This window comes from Mustela nivalis (assembly GCF_964662115.1).
Source record: "Mustela nivalis genome assembly, chromosome: 7".
Taxonomy (NCBI): domain Eukaryota; kingdom Metazoa; phylum Chordata; class Mammalia; order Carnivora; family Mustelidae; genus Mustela; species Mustela nivalis.
In genome coordinates this window covers 29,964,344-29,990,724 of record NC_139026.1, presented here as the reverse complement: position 1 = coordinate 29,990,724, position 26,381 = coordinate 29,964,344, and the positions used below count along the sequence as shown (strand labels likewise).

Sequence of the window (26,381 nt, the reverse complement as noted above, 5' to 3'; positions counted from 1 at the left end):
CTTCACTGGGCAAACTTTCTTGCTAATTTTTCATTCACAGCTCGGTATTACTTCTCTGAAGAAGATACCTGTGGCAACCAAACTGGGCTGGTGTCTTTTGTAACACTCTGCACGTCGCTGTTTCTCAAATACTTTAAACTGTTCACAATTGTATGGTCAGCTTTGAACATGGACAAACCATGGAATAAACATTTGTTGAATGAATGGACTAACGAGTAACCCACATATCAAATTACTGGGAATTAGGTTAGAATTATATGTTGGGCATGCAGCATGGTGCAGCGAGGGACGAAAGAGTGAGAATATCCTCAAGAAAGAACAAGCATAACTGACTCATGAGGCACAATAGTTTGAGGAGATCAAACAGTATCTATTTAGAAAGCAGAATCAGGACAAGTGAGATTAACTAAACATCTAATTGCTGAGAGTGGGGAGTAAAACAAGGATGAGAGTAAGACAATACTAAACTGGAGATATTTCCTGGAGCAAACTGGTAATCCCATAATTTCCCTTTCTGAAACACCTAGGTGTTTTGTAACTAATGTCGATCATAGAGTTCAGTTGTGTTCTTAAACCATGGTGCAGCCACAAGCAGATTGAATATTGTTGTCGTTTTAAAAAGCAGTATGTAAATGACCCTATAAATATGCTAAACGTTAGTTCACCAACTGCTTATTTTTGCAGTCCATTAGAGAAGAAAATTACCCCATTCACAGAATGTTTCATTTCCTTGTCCACAAAGCCGATAGCTAAAGCATATGTCTTGCTGACATGACAATTTATTTCAGAACAATAAGAAGAAAACCATTGTCTGAATTATTGAATTCTTACAAAATCAAGGTAGAGGTCAGAAGTGGGGTGGAATCCTCTCTCAATAGCTTAGAAAGGAATAGTATTAAGACACTTATACAATGATGTCATGAGAAGATGCCACTTTGGGCTGTCTTCCCCATCTTCCTATCTTGGCCTCAGTTTTGTGAGGAGAGTGGGAAAGTGGTCTCTTCCACCACCTCCAACTCTAAAATCTAGCACTATACTGCTTTTTGATATTTCTTGCTCCAACTGACTGCCCTTTAGCCATTTTGTTGGTCATGTTTGTGCTAAGATAGGCAAACATTCTCTCACCATACAGTGTGACTTCTTGTAAACTCACAAATAATTAATAAGATAGTTAAAAGCACAAGAATGGATAAGAATAGTTAAAAGCAGGCTTTGGAGATGGATAAATGGTACATTCGTTGGAGTTTGCCAATTGCCAACTTTGTGAATTCAGGTGAATTTCTCAACTTCTGTAAGCCCTGCTTTCCTCATCTATAAATTGAGGTTAATAATAGAACCATGCTCATAGGTTTGTGGCAAGTATTAAATGAAGTTGCATGAAAAGTGGTATACATTTATTGACTAACAAGAATTGTCTCATACATTTATTGATTAATAAGCATTGTTTCCTTATTTTTGTTAATTTTTAGGAAAAGATGTTCAGTTTCAGACATTTGGATTTTTATGTGTGAATTTCAATTATTTTTTATATGTTCTTTCCTATTATCCCAGAGTAAAAGAGGAAATTACTTTAAAAATAAAGCTTAGTTATAATTTATAAACATCGAATCTCTATGGTATATTCTTGAAACTAATGTAACATTTTGTGTCCAAATTACTTATACAATAAATAAATAAACAAATAAATAAAGTTTAGTCAGTGATTACAGGAGCCACATATGTAGTCTAATTGCTATATAAATGCTGCAGTGCTGTTTTTTTCTGAGACCCCAATTAACTTCAGCTGAATATATGTGAAGTACAAGTCTCTGCTAATTCTGGACAGAACAATTGAATATGTCATAAAGTGTGTTGTTAAATAAATCATGGTTTCTTCCAGTGATTCAAAGATGTGGCAGCACAGTATCATAAAATGGGCAAGAATGTTGTTATTTTGCTTATAAGGTGTTTCCAAGAGCTTGGTCATTTGCTTTGAATGACAAACTTTAAACACTCTCATTAATTATATGTGGAGTTTGTTGCTTTGCTAAGTTATATTTAGCACAATTAATGATTTTTCCATTGTGTCTGTAGTTTCTTTGTGCCTTCCACTTTTCTTTCTGGAGATAGTGCTTTTTTTGCGTTAGTGGTCTTATGTCACGAAAGAGACTCTTCCAGAAGCCAATTATCTGCTGTTTTGGTAAAGGCAGCCTGTGATCCTGAGGCAGTTTCATAAACAGCATTAATTTCATGGATTGTTTATTTACAGTGATGGTTTCTTAAATGGGGTCTAAGATGTGAAATCCTGTATAAAATAGATAACCAAAGTTACTCTGTTGCTATTTACTATAAACGTCTATGTATATTAGGGGTTGGAACTAATATGGAAATTTCTTCTACATACTAGGTGCTTTATGCATGTTACTTAATATCCACAGCTACAGCCCTGGCTAGTTAAATTGTATATATTTTGCTTTTGTAGATGTTTATACTGAGGCTCAATGAGGTTAAGATAGCTTGCTCAGTACACACAGGTATGTAATCGAGTAAGCATTTGAACCCAGGTTAATTTTATTCCAGAATGTATGGTGTTTCCAATATGCCACCATGGCAAATATTATATACTCATGTTTTGTTGGATACATGATTTTTAAAATAACTCTGTAAAATAGAAATTACTACTCAAAGCAAAAATGAAAAGAAACACTATGAAAAGGGATGTTTAATTCAAGAAGTTCCAAAGTGAATCAAATGATCCTGATTCACTAAAGAGGTTCTCATTCATTCATTGGATAACTGCCATTCATTCACTGATAATTATATAATGCAGTCATACTCTGTGGCAGCACTGAGCCAGGTGCCAGGGGTACCATAATAAGCAGAAGCCAGAATAGTCCTTGTATTCAAATTGCTAGGATCTTATTGAGAACAGATATCAATAAAATTATTTTAAAATTATATTATTGCTTATATTTCTATGATGTATGTTTTAACTGAAAAATATAGGGGTCTGTGAAATTATAATAAGGGGATATGGATTTATATTTGCTATGGGAAAACAAATTTAAAATAAAACCCGAAAGGGGGCGCCTGGGTGGCTCAGTGGGTTAAGCCGCTGCCTTCGGCTCAGGTCATGATCTCGGGGTCCTGGGATCGAGTCCCGCATCGGGCTCTCTGCTCGGCAGGGAGCCTGCTTCCCTCTCTCTCTCTCTGACTGCCTCTCCATCTACTTGTGATTTCTCTCTGTCAAATAAATAAATAAAATCTTTTAAAATAAAATAAAATAAAACCCGAAAGGATCTTACCTATTATATATATTTGAATATTCAGTTTTGTAATGATGAGGTAATAATGACATAAACTCATGTAATTGAGCTTATATTTTTTAATAATCAGAGTTACATGTAAATATTTTCTAATTTCATCATGACTTTATTAGAATGGTAGGATTATGGGAATTTTTTTTTCTCTTTTTTTTGTTTTCCATTAAAAGAAGTTTTTGGTGGCATGGTTTTTTTTAAAAAAAAAAAAAGTTGGAAGCGAAATGATTTCACATATTACAGAATTTCCTAAGAATTCTGATTGCATCTTGGAAAACACTGTGGTGTGTGTGTGTGTGTGTGAGACTGTGCTATGTAATAAGATTTTTTTTTTCCTTCCTTGTTTTTGACTGAATGAACTTTGTACTCCTGATATGCCTCATCTTCAATTTTGGAGGTAAAGGTCTACAGCTGCAACTCAGTTGTTATGATTTCCTTTCCTGGTTTCTTGGCTCATAGATTTGATTAAAAGGAAAATTGGAAATGTATTCAACCTTGAGTTAATACCTACAAGATTAGGGCAAGTCTGTGGAACTCAAACTTCTAAGGTAATTTCTGCTCATTTCTACTTGTGCTAAACTTGAATGCAAAATGAAAATGAAAATTGTTTTGTTGATTATACATTTGCAGTCCTATCAATCCTGGATCAGAAGCAATTTTGGGGGCGCCTGGGTGGCTCAGTGTGTTAGGCCTCTGCCTTCAGCTCAGGCCATGATCTCAGGGTACAGGGACTGAGCCCCGAGTTGGGCTCTGTGTTCAGCAGGGAGCCTGCTTTTCTCTCACTCTGCCTACTTGTGATATCTCTCTCTTTCTGTCAAATAAATAAATTAAATTAAATTAAAAAGAAGCAATTTTGCATTAGGAGACATTCATACATTTTCAGACATTAGGAGACATACATATCTAATTACAAATTAGATATATACAATTTATATACACTACACATAGAACCATATATATATGTATTCATTGGGAGACATTCAGACATTTTCAGACATTAGGAGACATACATATCTAATTACAAATTAGATATATACAATTTATATACACTACACATAGAACCATATATATATGTATTCATTGTAAGTGAAACATATTTTTGTCTTTTTTTCTTGAAGGTTATCAATCTTACTCAAAACACATTTATTCCCTTTCAAGTTAGAAAATACTTATAACATGTTTACTATAAAAATTTTAACAAGGCAGGTAAGAAAAAGAAGACACTAGTTATCATTCATAATCCCATCACACAAAGATAGACTATGTTTGTATTTTTGTACAGGGCGTTTTGGTACTTTTTTCTATATATACATACTTATTCACAATAAATGTATATATCTGTGTGTCTTATTACTCTAAGATATTTTATGTTCTTATTTTCTTATATCTTCCAGTGTCTTTTAACAGCTGTATAATGTTTTGTTATATCACCTTTATTGATCAGTTAATCTCTTAGTACAGGACTTCCAAGTGGTTTCCACTTTCTCACTATTGCATGCAATGCTATGACAAACATCCTTAGAGAAATTTTGAAGATGCAGTTTAGACATAGATGGCATAAATAGGTTAAGGAATACCTGACTAGAAAATACACAGTGTTCCCCACCTCTCCTTCCCTCTCCTTCTGTATATATATACCCAATCCATCCTCAAAAAGACTTCTCAGGCAGCTTAAAAAATACAAATAAAGCTGATTTTTTCTTGAACGTTCTATGACTACTTTAAAATTACAAGTACACTAGTCTATCCCCATATGAAGATAACAAGTGATAGAAACTTTCAGAATGTTAACATGACTGGAGTTGTATAAAGGCTTAAAGAGAGTTGTATAAAGATTGCCGGCTCAGTGTCTCGTCCACAGAGTCCACATTATTTTCTGTCTCTGTGATATTTAGTTGACCAGTGATTGAAGACTGATAGTTACGTTTCTGTCGTTTTCTGTCTGACCATGGATATAAATCTGCAATAAACTGCTAAATCAGAAAACATAACATGGAGGAAGAAAACCAAAGTAAGTTGTTTTATGTGTGTGACGTTAAAGAATTGGAAGTTGGTGAGCAGGAACTCTGTCCCGATTTGTTTACACATCTCTGATGGGGTTAATATATAGGGGCTGGTGCACATGAGTGTTAAATAGCCAAGTAATCATAGCCCGAGGCCAGAGAAAAAGGGAGCTGACATCCTGACATTTATTTTCAAAATAGCTGAACGTTTTCCAGGCACATTTTGTCAATTCTACTGACAAAAGTTCTTCTGTTAGCCATCTAGAACGAAATTCTTCTCCACATGACATAATTGAGGATCCACCTTAAAACACTTTGAAAAATAAAGACCTTTTCAAATTCAGATTGCCTTTTTGTCTCTCTCAGTTTTTATTTTGTGAAGACACTGAGCTTGTAATGTAGTTCTGAATTATTTGTGAGTATAAAAGAGCTGGAAATCTAAAAGGCCCTTTAGTGATGGCTGCTGCAAAGACTGTTCTTAAGATGTTTAAAATTTTTAAATCAAAATAAGTACATGACGAATTGATTATTGTATTGATTTTTTTTCCATAAGCCTTCCAATATTTTATATTTTATACTGACAAAGTATCAGCTGGAAGTGAGGGTTATTTAAAAAATAGTGCAGCTGGTTTTAGGCCTAAACTTTCAACTTAGGACAGCTGTGAAGAGTTTAGATAGTGAAGTAGAGTAAAAACTTTTCTGGCACAGAAAACTTGGGATGCATGGGGGGACATCATAACAGAAGGGTCACATAAAGTATGCCTGAGAAGATCATGGGTGCGCTAGACCGAGGGCCAAGGAAAGTCAAAGAAGGACTTGGCGTTAAGAAAGTCACATGACCACATTGTGAGGAGGATGGAATGAAAGTGAGTGATCCTGGAAGAGAGAGAGATTAAGAATAAAGTGGAGACCCTTGATTATTTTTCTTCTGGAGTGAGTTGGTGAGGAAAATAATAATCAAGTGCTTTGCAGTAGTTTGGGAAAGCTGTAGACAAGACTAAGGGCAATTTAGTCTAGTTCTTTAAAATAAAAATAATGAAGAGCAGTCAGGATTTTGAGGAGCTTAAATATTTAAATAAAATGGATACCTGACCCACACAATTTGAGTGCATTGTGCAAAATGCAGACCCAAACTACACTGCCATCTTTTTTTTTCAATTATATGGCAAAAGTCCTTTTTTATACTTCCAATTTATCCTTCCCTTCTTTCAACTTACCCATAACTTGAAATTTAAGCAGAATTTAGATGATATAATCCATCAACATGGGACAAGATGGGGAAATTAATTATATGCATATTCTAGGACCTTTCCTAATATACTATTTGACCATTTACTTTCTGTATAATTTTAGGATATTTAATTTATATTATTTAGTGAGTTAGATGTCTTTACCAAAGGAAGAAAAGAAAGACAAAATTAAAATAAAAATACAATTTAATGACACCTAGTTTTCTTTCTTTCTAACTTGATATGGTGAATTATTATTTTAATATTTTTTGCATAGAAAGTTTCCTCTAATTGCTTCTAAATGTTTGTGTCCCTTTGAATTGTTTTCAAAGCAGAGTCTTTTCCTAAGAAAGAATAGATGTGGATCTAGATCTGAATCTAGAAATGCCTTTGGAGATGTCTGTCTTTTGGCCCCTTCTTGCAAATATCTAGCATAGAGCAATGTCTCTGGGGAAACATCATGCTTGACAACTTCCATGGTGACATCATCCCTCCTGTAAGAACTATATGAGAGAAAATGTCCTTGAAGACAACTCCATGTGAGCTTGGAAAAAAACAGACTAAGTTGCTTAAATAATGAAGCAAGGTCATCCTCTGCTTCCTTAGAAAATATTTTTATTACTCTGAAAGGAACTTTGGAATTGAATCAAAAAATGAAATGGTAGCCCCTCCCAGCCTAGGAGTTGCGTTTAGATTATTAAAAGGATTTGTCTGGTGTTAGTGAAATTAAAATGGGAAATATGCAGTGCCATTTCGATTTAAAATCCATATAAGTTTTGATATGTAAGTCATACATTAGTATTTATTTGCATGTCTTTTAAAATTTTTTTCTATTACCTATTACTAGAGTAATAAGACCTTAAAAAGTCATCTAGCCCCAATAACCATAAAAGAATCAGATGCAGACTTTAGTATAAAAAGATTTAATTATGCATTCTCAAAAGATTTATTTTAATATTCTCCCCCTAGATACAGTCAAAAGAGAAATTTTATTTGAAAATTATATTAAAATGGAATACTATACAAAGCTAAATTAATAATAGATTTCACTGTTTATTTCTAACTTTTACTTTTGACATATCCTTTCAGTTAATTTTTATCAAACGCATGAAAAAATTTTAAAAATACACTATTTTATGTTTCCTATGTTTATGCAAAAAAGTGGATTCATTGAAAAATATTCCAGATAATCAGAAAGCAAAATCCATGTTTTTGGGGGGAAAAAAAACACCAGCTACTTGTAGAGCTGTTTATTTTCTGTCTTGCTCATTATTTCTTCCTATTTTCAAATAATTGTTGCTGTCTTCTTAATCACTCTCCTATCTTTTACTTTAAGAATTAGCTTTAGATACATTCCAAAACAACTCTACACTCAATAATCATTAACAAACATTGCCCTAGCCTGACCCTTCTAGTCAGACAGCCACCAAGAGATAAATGTTTTATAAGGCTTCACCCTTAAAAGGGCTTACTTCTGCCCTCCAGGCAACTTGAACTCTGGAGCCCTTCATTTCCTACAAATCTTTCTTTACATTCCCAAATCAAATGACTTCTGTTGATTTAAAGGTTTTCCAGACTTTGTTATCACCATAGCCCTGATTTTGTAATTCTCTGTTGCGCACCACCAGTTTCCTAACCCTAATCAAAAAAAGAAATTTGAAATGTTTCCCAGTCCATCAGTAAGCTGGAAAAGGACGTGTACTAGGATTTAATATTTTTTTTTAGTTTTTATTTTAATTCCAGTTAATATACAGTGTTATATTTATTTCAAGGAATTAATCATATTCACACAAATTGCCCAAGCATGTTTTGTGAATCTCAACTACGTATGAACACATCTCTTCCCCTCAATTGAGATCCTAGAGGGCACAGGTCACATGGTTTAAAAACTTTTTTCAGTATATTGTATGTCCATCATATTGCTTCACACAAATTAGATGCTCAACACACTTAGTTCTCATGTTCACTGCTGATGACAGTTTTTTTTTTGTCCTTCATTATTTATCCAATGATTACTTGCTCGTCTAACTGGTTTCCTGGCTTCTAGGCTTTTCCTTTTCTAACTCCTCTTACACGGTATTACCAATTGAAGAACTACATTAACTATGTTATTCTGTTGCTTAAAAGTCCTTCCGTTCTTGGTAGGAATTCACCTGACTTTTCACTTTCTTTCTTAGACTTTAGTATATTCCTTGGGAAATGTTTACTATGAGCATGTAGTTTTACTTAACTATAATTAAGAATAAAAGCTAATTTTATTTGAAAAGATAAAAATATTCAAAGGAATAGAATTTGCTCTAATAAAATAATTCTGAATATAATAGCATTTCTCGTTCCAAAATGAGTATCAGTCTCTGCGCTTGAATCTGTTGCTGCAAATGCCTGAACGCTTTATCAGTCACTGTGGGGAGAACAAGAAATGTACGTAAATATACTTAAGAATTCACATGTAAAACCAAAGATTTTTTTTAATGCATCATATGCTTCCTACTTTCTCATATTTTATATTTGAAAATTTATTATATTTTTATTGTTGACAGATGTTTTTATATACATATATCTATATACCTATGACCAGAGATGGAGGTCTACAATGATATGTACCAAAATACTAGTCATTTCTGTACTCTAGGATAATTTACTGTATTTACAATTGTACATTTTTCCTGAAGTGAGTTTATAGCCTTCACCAGATTTTCAAAGACATGAGCAATCACCCAAATATTAAAGTCTACTTTTCGAGGCATAATTTAGTCTCTAGATAATTGGTCTCCTGTCTTTATTTAGAAAAAAATCAGTTTCCTAACCTCCCTGCTCTTGCTGATGCCTAATCATCTTCCCTTCAATGTTTCATTCCTTTCGTTCAAAGGAAATCATGATTATCTGACCTTTCTTTCAAGCCCCAGACCCTGGACCCACTCCCTCCCCTTCACAAATCACCCCCAAATTTCTTCTTTCTCTCAATTCTGTCAGCACTAATGATCCCATTAAATGTTGACTACTTAATGACATTTCAGTTCTGGGTGTTTTTTTTTGTTTGTTTTGTTTTGTTTTTGAGACTATGTGGCATCTTCCCTTCTGGATGTTAAGTTAACCAAAGGCAGGAATTAAGTCTTTTTTTTTTTTTAATTGAAGTGTGGTTGACACACAATGTTATGGGAATTAGGTCTCAATCAAATCTCTAGCTGTGTTCCTTTCAGCCTAATAAATCGTGTTTGAGACATAAACCGTTCTACCTGATAAAGAAAGAAAGCAGCATATGGAATGGTCTAAATGAGAAAGGAACATTTTATTCTTCCAGTTTATTGAAAAGAGTAAATGATAAACTCATGTTCTATTTTTTACTTTACCCCAAACCCATAAAGTTACTAGGGAAGGGTATGTCTCTGACAGACTTTTTACAAAATGTGTATATTTAAGTACCCAATGAGGTTTTAAGATGAATCACTTTAAAAACATTAAAAAAAATATATACTATCTTCAAACTAAATGATTTAAGATTGTGGGAAAGTATAACAATTAGGAATTTTATAATGACCAAGAATTTCAAATTCATCCTCTTCAGGTCCAGTGGGAAAGTAACTGTATTTTCTGGCTCTCTCTTGTTCTTACTCTCTCATTGCTGCCACAATATTGTTTAAGGACAAACTTTAGGTGAGAGAGCGAGTATTTATCATTACTGAACAACACATTTTATGTGAACAAAACTAATTAGTCATTGAGCCAATGAGTCCCTCTAATTTCAAAACATGTCATAACCTCAGATTCCCCCTTTACCGCTGAGCTCTGATCTAATCCAATAGTTAAGGACATCAGTTCGGTTTAAGGTAATTCGTGGTTTGAATTTTGAGTCAACGGCTTAGTAGCTCTCAACTTGAACAGGTTAGTTAATCTCTCAGAACGCATTTTCCTCATTTATAAAATGGACCTAAAAATATTGCCTCACACAGTAATTATAAAGATTAGAAAATATAAAGTATGTAATCACAATGCCAGAAATCTAGTAAGAATGCAATAAATGCCAACTATTCTTATTAATGTTACTAGCCTTGTTTAAATCTAATCAACAGAGATGCCCTACTGCTTCAGGGCTAAGTGGGATCTTTGGGCATATAGCATTCTGCCTGGCGTTTGACCACTCTGTGCCTCTCCACACTTGCATATTTCTAGGCTTGGCTGTCCACATCTTTACTCCAGTAATCATTGTTTCCCTACCTCACCAAGCTCTTTCAAGTCTTTTATAAGCATTAGTCCTGAGGTATCCTCTTCCCGGAACACCTTTCCCATTTAACAGTCTTTCCTCATCCTTTAAGTCCCAGTAGAAGGGGTTCCTTCTCTCAAGTATTCCTGCCTTGATTGTGAGCCTCTGAGGAGACTGTAGCTTATTCATCTTTGTGTTCCTGGTGCCCCATACAGTGGTTGACACAAGTAAATTCAGCTGAAAACAATGTCCTTTTGCAAGGCACCCTACACTTCAGAATCCTTCCCCAATTCCCTGGGATCCCCTATAACGCGAACCAAACTAAAACTAAAATTTAATTAAAAGTAGGGGCTTTTGAGTCAAATAAATACAAGGTGTATATTATTTGCTACCTATATATTCTCCGGTTATTTAAACCACCTGAGTTCAACTTTGGCCTACAAACTGAGGTTATTTAAAGCTATCTTACAGAGACGGCAGAAAGGAGTAAAGGAGAGAATGTAAAGTATTTAATAAGAGCTTAGGATAGTCTGAGTATTTAACAAAACGGTAGTGCTGTTGCTATTGCAGTTGTTGCCATTGTTGTAGCTAGATTCTTTTTTATCATCATGATCCTGGATATCTTCTTCACCACATCTTTCACCATCAGGAGGTAGGAAATCTATTGTTAAAGGACAAGGAATGGAAAATATTAGCATAAGCCGAGGACTGGCCATCCCCTCTGTAAAGGATTTAAGATCCAGTGAAAAATGCTAAATGGAGGCCTCTCCTCTTAAGAGAGGAACTATGCCTTTGCCAATTACTAAGAGCAGGGCAGTGGGAAATGAAAGGCGCCACAAAAAGTTAGTTAATGGTCTCTTTTGCTGTGAGTGATTGTTACTTGTAAGCAATAAATGAAAATGGTATTCAGTTAGAAAGACTAGATAACACTTGGAAGATCCTGTATACCATGTTAAAACAATTAGAATCCATTGACACCATAGATCAATCATCTAGAGAGGTGATTGTGTTCTTTTTCTACTGCTGCAAAACAATTTGCCCCTAAGTGAGCAGCTTAAAACAGCACCCATGTTTCATTTCACAGTTTTATAGGACAGACAGACAGCACCAAGTGACTCGGTTCTCTGCTCAGGGTTGCGTAAGGCTGAAGTCAAGATGTTGGCTAGGCTTCGCTCTTAATCTAGAGGCTCTGGTAATGAATATGCTTCCAAGCTCATTAGGATGTTGGCAGAATTCAGTTCCTTGCAGCTATGGTACTGAAGTCCCATTTCATTGCTGGGTGTCATGTGGAGTTCACTCCCTGCTCCTGGAAGTCACCCACATTCCTTCTCACATGGTCTCCTCCAGCATGAAGGTCAGCAGGAGAACACGGAGGACTTCTCACGCTTTCAAATCTCTGACTTTTTATTCTGCCATTAGTCAGAGAAAAACTCTGGTTTAAAGGATCATGTAATTAGATTAGGCTCACCAGGAAAATCACCCTAAATTAAGGTCCACTGGTTAGTTACCTTGATCACATCTGCAAAATCCCTTTTGTCGTGTAAGGAAACCATCACAGAAATAACACTTGGAGGCTAAGTTCATGGGACCATCTAGACTTCCGTTTACCACAAAGAACCCATCAGTGTTGTACAGGATAGTAAAGGAAGTTCCCAGACACATAAAGACCGCTCAAGAACTATTTTGGCAATTTGAGCTGAGGTGTTAAAGGTCTAGTTAGTTAATAACAGCAGCTTGCTATGCACTAGGCACTGTTTATGGTTGTAACTCAGAATCTGCACACAATTCTTGATATAGGTGCTGTTGCTATTCTTATTTGACAGTTGAAGAAATTGAAGCTGACTGGGGTTAGGAAATGTGCTTAACTTCACAGAGCTAGCATTTTGTAGATCTGGGATGTAGATCCAGACAGAACAACCCCAGAGCCCAGGTTCTCAACCATTACCCCACCTACTCTCTCTTAGTTGAAAGGCTGGGGACCATGCAGGGGGGGTGAGGACAACACAGCAGTTGGCCCCTTGGTTCTGTTTGAATCATCTTCATGCTACAAATTTCCATTTTTATTCACTTTGTATATTCATTGTATTCACTGAACACAGACCATATGTTAAGTTTTCTACTGGGTAGTTTTGATGGAATGTATCCTAATTCATTCAATTTTCACAATACTAAAAATTTCCCCAGTATTAGAGATAAGAAAACTCAAGTACATAATCTTGTTTCAGGGCTCAGAGCTACTGAGTAGCCAATGCAGACTTTGCATTTCTGTTTGCCAAACTTTGGAAGCTTTTTATTACATCATATGGTTAACCTTAGGTTCAATGAGTTCAAAGCTCTGATGACTGGAAACATGCAGTAGCTACCAGCATGGAAGTTGATGGTGCCACACTGCCTATATGTGAGGCCCAGTTCTGCTACTTACTTGTCTCTCTGGCCTCGGTCTCCTAATTCATAAAACGAAGATAATATCTGTTTAAGAAGGCTTTATCAAAAATTAATCGATCATTATAGGAAAACTCTTAGAACACTGTCTGGTTTGTAGTAAATACTCAAAAACTGTAAGCTATAAGAGATGTCTGGGAGAAATGTATGATATAGATATAGGAATTATTTTTACCTGGGTGTTTTTTTTTTTTTTTTTGTCTTATTTGCATCATCAAAAGTTGATGATACCAGGGAATAGGGATTGGTTAAATAATATAGAATAACCAGTAATATAGAATAACCTACTTCAGCTCAGGAGGGCTAGCTAATTAGGCTATTGGTAAAGAGACATTTATTTTGAGTTGAATTTTGAAAACCTGGAGTGGAGGTAGGAGTAGCAGGAAGTGAGGGGAAGGCTTTGTATGTAGGTCATTTGTGAAAAGGACGATAGAAAGTGGCTTATGCTTGGGACAAATTAAGTAGACTTCCCTGTTTAGAGTGGGGAAGATAGTGAATAGTATGTCATTATTCAGGTCAGAGCATGAAGGTTAAAGCAATGAAAATATTGAAAGTTAACTCATGTCTTTGTATTTATTCATCCATTTGATGAACATTCATAGAAAAATCTCCAAAGTTCAAGCTCTTATCAGAAATACCAAAATGAACCATAAATCTTGCCCTCAAAGAACTGATAAACTTTTAGAGTAAATAAGATAAGCAAACACATAAAACTGAAAGTAAAAATTTCCATGAGTTATAAGTGAGGCACGGGTGAAATTGTAATGATGTTCTAAAGAAGGAGAGAGACTACTTCAAGCTGAAAGAAATGGGAAAGGTTCGTGAGGGAAATGAGAAATTGTAGGGAGTAGAATTGATGAGAAAATTTTTAAAATAGGAATTGAAAGGTGGAGTGGGATTATGTGTTGGCTCTTAACATATGAGAGCAAACATAAATCCTCCTTAGAGTAATAACAGTGACAGTAGAGGTAAAAAGGCATATAGGAGAGAAATGTTTGGGGACAGAGTTGTTAGCAATTGACAGCTAAATGGATTTTGGCAAAAGGGAAAAGAAGAAGTAAAAGTTCACTAGGGTTTTGGTTTCAATGACTAGAGAGTTGGTAGAATTAGGAGAAACACTGAATTTCAGAAGGAGTACAGATAGGGAAAGTGATGCACTTTTATTTTGGATAAACTCCATTTTACCTACTGGGCAGGCAAAACCATCTGGAATGTAATATGGCTTGGCTCTATTGATGCTGTTGGTGGAACACCAGCTACCAAAGTCATAAGGAGAGGAGATGCCTGGACAAGAGAGATATCCCCATAAAATATACACCACCAAGAGTGAATCTTTTCGTCTGTTTTTTTTTTTTTGTTGTTGTTGTTTGTTTGTTTTGTTTTTTTAAGTAGGCTCCACACCCAGCGTGGAGCCCAATACCGGGCTTGAACTCATGACCCTGAGAGTAAGACCTGAACTGAGATCAAAAGTCAGATTCTTAACTGACTGAGCCACCCAGAGGCCCCTCAAGATTGAATCTTAATGCAGATATGGACTTGGAGTGATAATGATGTGTCGGTATGGGTTCATCAGTTTTAACAAAGGCAGCAGTCACTCTGGTGGCAGTGTTGATAATGGGAGACGTTCTGCATGTGTGAGGACAGGGCGTGTATGGGCTATCTATTTTTCTTTCAATCTTGCTATGAACTTAAAACTACTTAAAAAAAAGTTTTTTTTTTTTTACAGAAAGAAAAAAAATCAATTAAAAAAAGAGAATTCTGTTCTATTTTATAACAATTCCAGACCAGTGGTTTTCATCCATGTTCTAGGAGCTCTTCACTTATTTGACAGTGCCTCAGAGGCAAGCTGACTGACCATACAGCTTGTGAGTGTGAAAGGGGGAGCTATTAATAATGATGCTGGAACAACCAGTGTAAACCAGGACTGTCCAGAAGCAACTGGGCACCTTCTTCATTTTCTTCAGGGGCCACTAGAGGAGAGTAGAGGCGGTGAAACCAGAGGTAGCCCCACCCACAGGGCTTCTGTCTCCGACAGTGTCTGTGCTTGTTTCTGCTTTATGTGGGTTACTGTGCTGCAGAAAATAGGTTTTTGATTGCCATAGAAAATACTGACAGCCATTGGCTTAGGCAAAAATTTAAGGGTCAAGAGCAAAAAGGTTTAAGTGGAGAATGTATTTTTGAGAAAGGAAAAAAAAAAAAAAGGACTGCTTTTTTGGTTCCCGTCTATCTCACAGGGCAAGGGGTGATAAAATATTACGGAAGCACGTGTGCTTTTTAAATTACAACTATATTTTTAAACAAACCATTTGTTGGTGATGCAATTGCAAAAGGTGTCTAAAATTGTTGTGTCTATATTTGATTCATAGAATTGCATGTTATGAAGGAATGAATAGATTCTTCCAGACTATGTTTAAATTCACTTGTAAGTTGTGACTTTGCAAGGCAGGTTTCATCTTGGATCACATTTTTTTTAATGCTGTGAAAATGAACAATTTTAACAATAGCAACAAATGTGCTGTGAGAATCAGTTGCTCAAGAGCCTTTTCCATTTATAGTTCACTAGTGTTGAAAGGAAGAAAAATTATCCATATAACTTGTGAATACCAATAAAAAATCTTAAAAGTATCCATAATATTGAATAAGAACTAAAAATTCAGTAAAAAACTAGAAAACTGTAAGTTATGATCTTAAAGAATCATTGAATTCTGACTTAATTCCCAGCCCAAGTATTTTCCTTGTATTAAGTGTCATTGGAAAATTGAAATTCCCACCAGAAAAGTTTTAATTTAAATCAAATGTTTTAGCTATTAGATTAATTATATTTGATTGGTAGCTTGGCAGTTGAAGTGCTACAGATGGTTTTATTAAATACTTTGCAGTTCAGTTTGCAATTTTGATTTCAGGGGAAACTCAAAATTCAAAATTTTGGAATAATATTGTGCATTTTTCCTCCTCCTCGCATTCATATTCCTTCTATTTCATCTTCTTTTTTGAGCATTTAGTGATCTTAATATGTGTTTGAGAATGGACCTGATAAATTTTTCTTCCCCAAGTCTAACTTTGGTTCTCATATAAGGCAAAAAGATAAACACCATTTTCTCAAATTGAAATTCATTAATAACAGGACTTACTGTCTAGATCCATTTGGTGAAATGTCTTTATTTTTCTCGAAACACTAATCTGTGAATCAATATTCTCTTGGAAGTGTCTGACTCTTCAGATCAGAAGTATCATTCATGACATTATATTCATTGACAATATAAGACTTTATTATGTTGAGACACTGGAGATTTTAGTGTTTAGACCCAGTTCCCAACAAGGATACAAACAGTCCTGTAAGGAGATAGAAAAACAGAGAAGCAAATAGATAATTGCATACAATGGTAGGTGTCCTGGTAGGAAGGGGCACAATTTCCTATGCAATAATATAGGGGAACTCCTAACGAGGTATTAGGAAATAAAGGTAGCTTGAGAGAAGATGAATGAGATGTTTTCTGAAAACTAGTAGAAGTTCTTCATAAAAATCTGAGTAGGGATTCACATATTCCTGCAAGTTGAACCTCATGTTCATTCCTTCTCACCTGATGGTAGAGTCCTTTGAATAGCTCTCTTCATGCTGGAATCTGCCACACTGAGACACCTATGTTCTAGTTGAGAGAAAAGGGAAGGGTGAGGAAATCCCACTTTAGAAAGGTATAGGATTGAGTGAAGTACCCAAGCAGGGTCATGACTTTAGGAGTCAGAGAGGAATATAAGGAGATATAACTCTTTGTCTATACAGTTACATGTACAAAAATAATTACAGATAAAATAGTTTATTTAAACCAACTGAATTTAAACTCCAAACCTCAATACATTAGAATGGAGAAAATTGGATCTTACTCATTTTTGAGGCTCTTCATTCTTTGCGGGGCAAAATTCGTAGATCTTACATAACCAAAGGCTATGGCAAATCTTCACCTAATTGGATAATAGTTCATGCTGCTTCCAAGAGGATATCCATTTTCTAAGTTCATGGTCCCCTTAGGTTGGGCAACTCTGTTTCTTGGACACAAGTATCTTCATCTTTGGAGGGACTAAGAGCCCTGGTACCTGAGATTATGTCTGTAAATGCTGCACATTTCTTTTTAAAAATCTTTCCCCCATTTAGGATACTACAAGGTCCTGCAGGGCAGGACCTATTTCTTTTTCCTTTTTAAAAAAATTTTTTCAATTCAGTTAATTACCATATAGTGTATTATTAATTTCAGAGGGAGAGTTCAGTGATTCTTCAGTCTTACATAATACCCAGTACTCATTATATCACGTGCCCTCCTTAATGTCTACTACCCAGTTACCCCTTACCCCCCATCTTCCCTCAGCTTGTTTCCTATGATTAAGAGTCTTTTATGGTTTGTCTCTCTCTCTCTGTTGTTACTTTATTTTTCTCTCACTTCCCCTATGATCCTCTGTCTTGTTTCTTAAATTCCACATATGAATGAGATCATATGGTAATTGTCTTTTTCTGACTTATTTCACTTAGCATAATACCCTCCAGTTCCATTCACATCATTGCAAATGGCAAGATTTCATTTTTTTGATGGTTGAGTAGTATTCCCTTATGTATATATACCACTTCTTCTTTATCCATTCTTCTGTGGGTGTTATCTGGGCACTTTCCATAGTTTAGCAATTATGGACATTGATGCTATAAACATTGGGGTACATGTGCCCCTTCAGATCATTATTTTGGCATCCTTTGGGTAAATACCTAATAGTGCAATTGTTGGGTTATAGGGTGGATCTATTTTCAACTTTTTGAGGAAGCTCCATACTGTTTTCCAGAGTGGCTGTACCCACTTGCATTCCTACCAACAGTGGCAGGACCTACTTCTTGCTGGCCTCTCCCCTCTCCAATCAGTCCTGGAGTTTTTATGGCTTCCCCAATGTTTTCTTCACTTTCTTCTCTCCTTCTGGCATAATCCTTCTAGAGATTTTGTTTTAAATAAAAGCAGAAGTAGCTCTTAACATTTGTCTGCTTCTGCTTTGGCCCTGTTCAAATCCTTGAGGCCACAATTGCAAAGCTGGCTGCCTGCTAGAAATGGGAAGGGAAGGAGTATGTAGGCAGAACATGCACAATTTAATCTTTCTATAAATTACCCTGCCATTAAGGTCATAGTTCATGGGAAGGAACAGGGGAAGGAGGTCAGTCCCAGTTAGATAAGTTAGAAAAGTGCCATGGTACCCTGGACATTTGTGGTCATCTATGCAATGCTTAACATTATCTTGCTTGTAGCCTTTAGCCGGCCTGGTGCAGGTTATCAATGCTACTTCCTGAAAACAGTCTGTTTTGGGGTTTTATATCTTATGTACTTCAAATCCCCAATGCCATTGTGTTTTTCAAATTGGTAGCCACAGGGCTTTTGGTTTTCCAGTTTGGAGTCTTCTTCGGAATTATTACATTTGTTCTCCAGATGCCCTACATTTTCAGAGCAGAGCTGGATTTTCCACATACTCCTGGGTCAAAGTGTGTACCCCATGTCCCTGCTGCCAAGGAGAACTGACTATTTCTAACAGAATTGTTGTCATTATTGACTGTCATTATTATTAATAGAATTTTCCACTCTATAGCAATTAAGGTTTTAAAGATTTTTCGCTCATTATCCCTTTTGATTCTCAGGAGAACCCCCAAAACTAGGACAAATGCTATGCCTCTAACTATTGTCTTGGTTAGAGCCCTTAAAAGCTGCAGGTTGACTCAACATTTGTTGATAGAAATTTAAGTGCCTAAAAACATATTTCACATAACAAGAATGAACTGTATCCAAGACATTCATGTATTATTTCAGCTGAGGACAAATCATTGCATAGTATCTGAGGCATTCACATACTAATCTGTGCAAGACATTTTAGGAATTGTCATGGGCTGGGAGGTTGAAGGACATTAGTTCTACATTTTACTTTGAATCATATTATATCCCTTTGATGCCTGTTAAAATCTTCATAGTGAAGCTGTTCTTGTGTAACATAATGATCACTGTGAACTTTTTTCTTTCTTTTCTTCTTTCATCCTTTCTTCTCTTGTTAATTCATTTGTTCATTTGTTCCTTCATTCTTTCCTTCTTCCCTCCTCCTTACATCCCTTCCATCAACCACATGTGACATATTTTTCTATTCCCAAGGCTCTATAAAATACCGGAATAATAATGGTTTCTCAAGAACTCAAGGGTTGGCATTAATTAACTCAATTAGTCAAATAACAAATATGTAGTTATATAATATATATATAGTGAAATAATATATAGTTGTGTATATTTATGATTTACTAAGGTGAAATGTTTTTTATTTCAGACACTTGGTTAAATTTTACTTTTTTTTATCATTTAAACTTCACAACCGTCCTTTGAAATAGATATTACTACAGTAGCTCAAAGTAATGTCAACTGTATTTACTAAGGCCTCATAATTGAAAACCTACAGGAGGAATTCATTCTTGAGGGAGTCCACAATCAATACTTTGTCATTCCAAGAATGTATTGAAAATGGTGAAGTTCAGTTTTAGGTTAGAATTATACAGCATATAACCTCAGACTTGGATGTGGCTTCATAGGTTTCCTTAATGTAAAATGCTGTTTGTCCAAAAATTTCTGCCTAGGTAAATCTAGTTATTTGGAGTATTTTCTTGAGAAATTTATTCTTATTTTGAGACAAATTTTGTCTCTTTCTCTTTCTCTATATGTATCCCATCCTTTGATCTTGGTTATCTCCCATGTGTAGGTTGACCATATCTCCTACTTTGCTCAGGGCAGTCTTAGAATATATATAAATCTATTGTTCCAATATAAGTGTTAATAGTATCTCCCTTCAACTCTCAGAAATTCCCCATTTGGGATAATAAATTATATGTCCACTCATTTTTGAGGCCACAAAGATTTAAATTTTCAAAATACTTGAGGAGAATCATTGTCTTTCAATATTTATCTCCTATTCCTCATTGACCTTTATAAAAAATGACACAGTTGCAACTTTCCTTCAATCCCCTTTGGCCACAGTTTCCTAGACTTTTTCCAGTTTAGATGTTCTTAACTTAGGCTTTATGAACCCTTTGGGTGTCCATGCATGGGTTTGATATTCTAAGAAATATTATATCTAGGAGCATAATATTAGATTCCTAGAGCTGCTGTAACAAATCACTACAAACTAGGTAGCTAAAAGCAACAGAAATTTAATCTCTCACAGGCCAGAAGTGTGAAATCAAGGTGTCAGCAAGTTGGTTCCTTCTAGAGGCTCTGAGGTCCTCCTGCCTCTCTTAGCCTGCAATCTTAGACATTTCTTGTTTTGTGTCAGCATACATACTTCCAATATCTGCCTTTGTCATAGCATGACATTCTTCTCTGTGTCTCTGTGTCTTCTTTTCTGTCTCTAAATCCAGGATGAACTTGTCTTGATATCCTTTACTTAATTATATCTACAAAGACTCTATTTCCAAATAAGGTCATATTTACAGATACTAGAGGTTAAGACTTGGACTTTTTTTTAAGGGGAGGGGACACAATTCAATCCACTCTAAGTATATATGCATTGTTCTAAAACATGGACCAATAGATTTTCTTACACCGCAGAGGAATCTGTGAGTTCCCCAAAAGTTGAATAACCTGCTCCAGTTTTTAATCTATCTTGAATGCAATATTCCCAGCACCCTTAAGGACAGTTTTTATTGAAGTCATAATGTCTGCCAAATGGTAGGCATTTAATAAATATTCCTTTAACAAATATTCCTTTAACAAAAGATTTAAGGTTTGATCATTTTAGAGGACAGTTCCTCTTTGAAAATTGGCTTTTCTTATGGCAGTTAATGGATTTATTTATTTTTAAAGGGCAAATGCTTGCTCATGGATTGGAAGAACAAATATTATAAAAATGCCTATGTTACCCAAAGCAGGCTACACATTCAGTGCAATACCTATCAAAATGCCATCAGCATACTTCACAGAGTTAGAACAAACAATCTTAAAATTTGTATGGAACCAGAAAAGATCATGAATAGCCAGAGTTATGTTGATAAAGAAAACCAACACTGGAGGCATCACAATTCTGGACTTCAAGCTGTAATCATTAAGACAATATGATACTGGCACAAAAACAGACATATAGATCAATGGAACAGAATAGAGAACCCAGAAATGGACCCTCAACTCTATAGTCAACTAATCTTCAACAAAGCAAGAAAGAATATCCAATGGAAAAAAAAGACAGTCACTTCACCAAATGGTGTTGGCAACACTGGACAGCCACATGCCAAAGAATGAAACTGGACCACTTTCTTACACCGTACACAAAAATAGACTCAAAATGGATGAAAGACCTAAATGTGAGACAGGAATCCATCAAAATCCTGGAGGAGAACGCAGGAAGCAGCCTCTTTGACCTCAGCAACAGCAACTTCTTGCTAGATGTGTTTCCAAAAGCAAGGGAAACAAAGCAAAAGTGAACTACCAAGACTTCATCAGGATAAAAATCTTTTGCACAGCAAAGGAAACAGTCAACAAAACTAAAGGGCAACCTACAGAATAGGAAAAGATATTTACAAATGACATATCAGATAAAAATATCCAAAACCTATAAAGAACTTATCAATTTCAATACCCAGCCAACAAAAATTCCAGTCAAGAAATGGGCAGAAGACATGAACAGACATTTCTCCAAAGAAGACGTACAAATGGCTAACTGACACATGAAGAAATGCTCAACATCATTTGGCATTGGGGAGATACAAATAAAAACCATAATGAGACACTACCTCACACCTCTCAGGATGGCTAAAATTAACAACCTAGGAAACAACAGATGTTGGTGAGGTTGGGGAGATAGGGGAACCCTTTTACATTGTTGATGAGAATGCAAACTGGTGCAGCCACTCTGGGAAATAGTATGGAGGTTCCTCAAAAGGTAAAAATAGAACTACCCTATAACCCAGCAACTGCACTACTAGGTATTTATCCAAAGGATGCAAAAATAGTTATTTGAAAGGGCACATGCAACCCAATGTTTATAGCATCAATGTCTACAGTAGCTAAACTATGGAAAGAGCCCAGATGTCCATCAACAGGTGAATGGATACAGAAGATGTCTCACACACACACACACACACACACACACAAACACATAGTGGAATACTACTCAGCCGTCAAAAATGAAATCTTGTAATTTGCAAGTACATGGTTGGAACTAGTACCATGCTAAGCAAAATTAATCAATCAGAGAAAGACAAATACCATAGGATCTCACTCATATGTGGAATTTAAGAAACAAAATAGATGAACATAGGGGAAGGGAAGGAAAAATAAAATAAGTTAAAAACAGAAAGGGAGACAAGCCATAAGAGCCTCTTAATCATAGGAAATAAACTGAAGGTTCTTGGAGGGGAGATGAGTAGGGGAATGAGGTAATCGCTTGGTGGACATTAAGGGCACTTGAAGTAATAAACACAGTGTGTTGTATGCAACTGATGAAGCACTAAACTCTACCTCTGAAACTAATAATACACTTAATGTTAACTAAATTGAATTTAATTTAAAAATTAAAAAATAAAGGGCAAATGATAACAATAATGAATATTGAATTGATTTATGATTATAGCTACTTGGAGTCACCAATATTTCAGACAGATTAATAGAAGAATCCTCTTGTAAAAGGAGTTTTTCCTTATTATTTGGTTCTGGTAGAAATTGATGAAGACTAGATTCCTCAAAACAGATAAGGTCTGTTGACAATGTCAGAGTTCCTTTTTTCCCATGTATCTCCTTTTTTCCCATCAGTCTATGTATCTCCTTTTTTCCCCATCAGTCTATGGTGCATCTTAGTATAGGCTAGAGATGCTGTGGGCACCTGCGTTATGTCACTCTGATAAAGAGAACTTAATGTTGCTTTCGTGGAGTGGAGTGGTCCACTCCAGAAACCTTATTAAGACATCACTTCTTTCAATGGGACTTATACAGTTGACCTCTTCACTAATTGTTCACATCAACTTCCCCCATTTTCCAATTTTCCCTCTTCAAAACCTCATCCTGCAAGCAAATTAGATACCCAAATTACCCATTCCTAAAATCAAGCACTAGCATTTACCACTGATTTGTGATGTATTTCACAGCTGGAACATTACCCCCCTAATGATGACTCAAATCCAACAACCTGTGGACTTTCCCCATGATTAGTGGTACTTAGGTCTCAACAACCTGGGATGGAACCGGTTTTGATAGTCATTCAATGAACAGTTATGCTCCACTTAATTCTATGCAGCATGAGACAGAGACATCTCTGCTTGTGTTAGATTCCCCAGTGGTGTGCTTCCAATGTCCAAGATTCATTTCTCACAATGTGGCCAAATAGGGACCTGATTTTAGTAGTTCAATTTTATTGGTTTTTTTTTTTTTTTCCTTCTAAGTTTTAACAGTTTAAGCCTTCAGGAAAATTGGATTCTGGAAAAGTAATTTCAACTTCCCCACCCTCCACAGCTGAAAATCAAAAAAGGTAGAAATAAGGTCATATCAACTATTTTAATTTCAGTTACTATCAGGAGAGTCTTACTGAGCATCTAGAATTGTGTAAATGGAACTTCTTTTCATCTTGATGGAACTCCCAAATAAGATGAATGTAAAATTTTGTTATGTTTATGTCCTCCTGCCAAGGTACCAGTTGTTTGTTTAGATACATGGCTACGATTCAGCAATCTTGTGAATTCCATTTAGGCCAAGTATCCGGCAGATGAAGTAAATATTGCTGTGGACTTGAATGCCACGAGAGATGGTAGAGTTTCCAGAGCCTTACCTGGACTCATTTTCAAGTACAGGAGGATTGTTTCCTCATGGGTCATCCTTTTAAGTGGAATGTTCCTGTTCAAATTAGTATTTTTCTCATAGCATAACTTTACTAACATTGCCATTTTAAGACCCCTCTTCCCTTCTGCGATACTTAGTGTCCTTCCAGTGTTTGCACAACCCTGGATTTGATTATTTTTCCTTGTCCAATCCTCTTAAATTAAAATGTTAAATAGGACTGAGTTGTTATAAAAGGTTCTACAAACTAAAAAAACAGTCTTTTACGGTTTTAGACTCCATTCTTCTGCCTTTTGAGAGATATTTCTCTCCTTAGCCTCTATTAACAAATTGGCATTCTTTTTTTTTTTTTTTTCTGCTTCTAATCTTTTTTTTTTTTTTTTAAATAAACATTTTTTATCCCCAGGGGTACAGGTCTGTGAATCACCAGGTTTACACACTTCACAGCACTCACCAAAGCACATACCCTCCCCAATGTCCATAATCCCACCCTCTTCTCCCAACCCCTCTCCCCCCAGCAACCCTCAGTTTGTTTTGTGAGATTAAGAGTCACTTATGGTTTGTCTCCCTCCCAATCCCATCTTGTTTCATTTATTCTTCTCGTACCCACTTAAGCCCCCATGTTGCATCACCACTTCTTCATATCAGGGAGATCATATGGTAGTTGTCTTTCTCTGCTTGACTTATTTCGCTAAGCATGATACGCTCTAGTTCCATCCATGTTGTCGCAAATGGCAAGATTTCATTTCTTTTGATGGCTGCATAGTATTCCATTATGTATATATACCACATCTTCTTGATCCATTCATCTGTTGATGGACATCTAGGTTCTTTCCATAGTTTGGCTGTTGTGGACATTGCTGCTATAAACATTCGGGTGCACGTGCCCCTTTGGATCACTATGTTTGTATCTTTAGGGTAAATTCCCAATAGTGCAATTGCTGGGTCATAGGGCAGTCGACAAAGCAGGAAAGAATGTCCAATGGAAAAAAGACAGCCTCTTCAATAAATGGTGTTGGGAAAATTGGACAGCCACATGCAGAAAAATGAAATTGGACCATTTCCTTACACCACACACAAAAATAGACTCAAAATGGATGAAGGACCTCAATGTGCGAAAGGATCCAACAAATTGGCATTCTGAAATTAAGTCCTATTTGTCCTTTGTTAGACTTCCTTTAAGCCCCACGTTGATAAGGATTATATAATAATCCTGACTATTGGAGCACCTGAGTGGCTCAGTTAGTTAAACATCTAGCTTTTCTTGGTTTGGGCTCAGGTCAGGATCTTGTGACTGTGGGATTGAGCCCTGCGTCAGGCTCTGTGCTCAGTGACGAGTTGGCTTCAGATTCTCTCTCCTTTCTCTCTGCCACTCATTCACTCTCATAAATAAATAAATAAATAAAAATTTTAGCAAGTTATCATTGAAAATGGCACCAGAAAGAAACTACTTAAGATTCTAATAAGATTTGGGGTGCCTGGGTGGCTCCGTCTTCAAGTATCTGCCTTCAGCTCAGGTCATGTTCCCAGGGTCCTGGGATCAAGCCGCATGTGGGGCCTCCTGCTGGGCGGGAAGCCTGCTTCTCCTCCCACACCCCCTGCTTGTATTCCTTCCCTCGCTGTGTCTCTGTCAAATAAATAAATACAATCTTAAAAAAAAAAGTCTAATAAAATTTCAGTATTATTTTAAACTCTGTCACCTCTCAAAAACCTAAATATAATAGTTTTTTTTTTTAAGATTTTATTTATTTATTTGGGAGAGAGACAGTGAGAGAGAGCATGAGTGAAGAGAAGGGCAGAGAGAGAGGCAGACTCCCCGTGGAGCTGGGAGCCCGATGCGGGACTTGATCCCGGGACTCCAGGATCATGACCTGAGCCGAAGGCAGTCGTCCAACAAACTGAGCCATCCAAGCATCCCATAAACATAATAGTTTTTGTAGTTATTGCAGAACATAGCTGTTGGAAAAATAAGAACGGCCAATTTAGAGAGATAATTACCTACTGGATGGGTACAGAAATACCTACTGAGGCTACAGAAATAAAAATTTCTTTTTTCTTTTTCTTTTTTTTAAAGGTTTTATTTATTTATTTATTTGTCAGAGAGAGAGAGAGAGCGAGAGCGAGCAAGCGCACAGGAGGCAGAGTGGCAGGCAGAGGCAAAGAGAGAAGCAGGCTCCCCGCTGAGCAAGGAGCCTGATGTGGGACTTGATCCTAGTACTCTGGGATCATGACCTGAGCTGAAGGCATCGGCTTAATCAACTGAGCCACCCAGACGTGAAATAAAAATTTCTAATAAATATCTGGAAGAGGTTTATTTCTCCCACCTGTGTAGTTCTATGAAAACAGTTGGAAACTCTATAAACATGAGGTCCCACAAGGGTGGTACACGTAAG

General features: G+C 36.1%; 1 protein-coding gene across 4 annotated transcripts in view; it reads right to left on the bottom strand.

Moving 5' to 3' along the window:
- Positions 1-11,219: 11,219 nt before the first annotated feature.
- The window catches only part of LOC309868734 (uncharacterized protein), a 40,318-nt gene continuing 25,156 nt past the window's right edge, over positions 11,220-26,381 (bottom strand). For 2 of the 4 annotated variants that reach the window (XR_014313819.1, XR_014313820.1), the window contains 3 exons: positions 16,756-16,821; positions 16,306-16,507; positions 11,220-11,393 (listed from right to left, as the gene is read on the bottom strand). Coding sequence is in view for 1 of the 4 variants with exons in the window: in XM_082738866.1 (XP_082594992.1) it covers positions 11,242-11,393; positions 16,756-16,821 (218 nt within the window). In the remaining 3 variants the exon portion in view is untranslated. The remainder of the gene's footprint in view (positions 11,394-16,305; positions 16,508-16,755; positions 16,822-26,381) is intronic. The other 2 variants (XR_014313821.1, XM_082738866.1) reach the window with 1 other exon arrangement.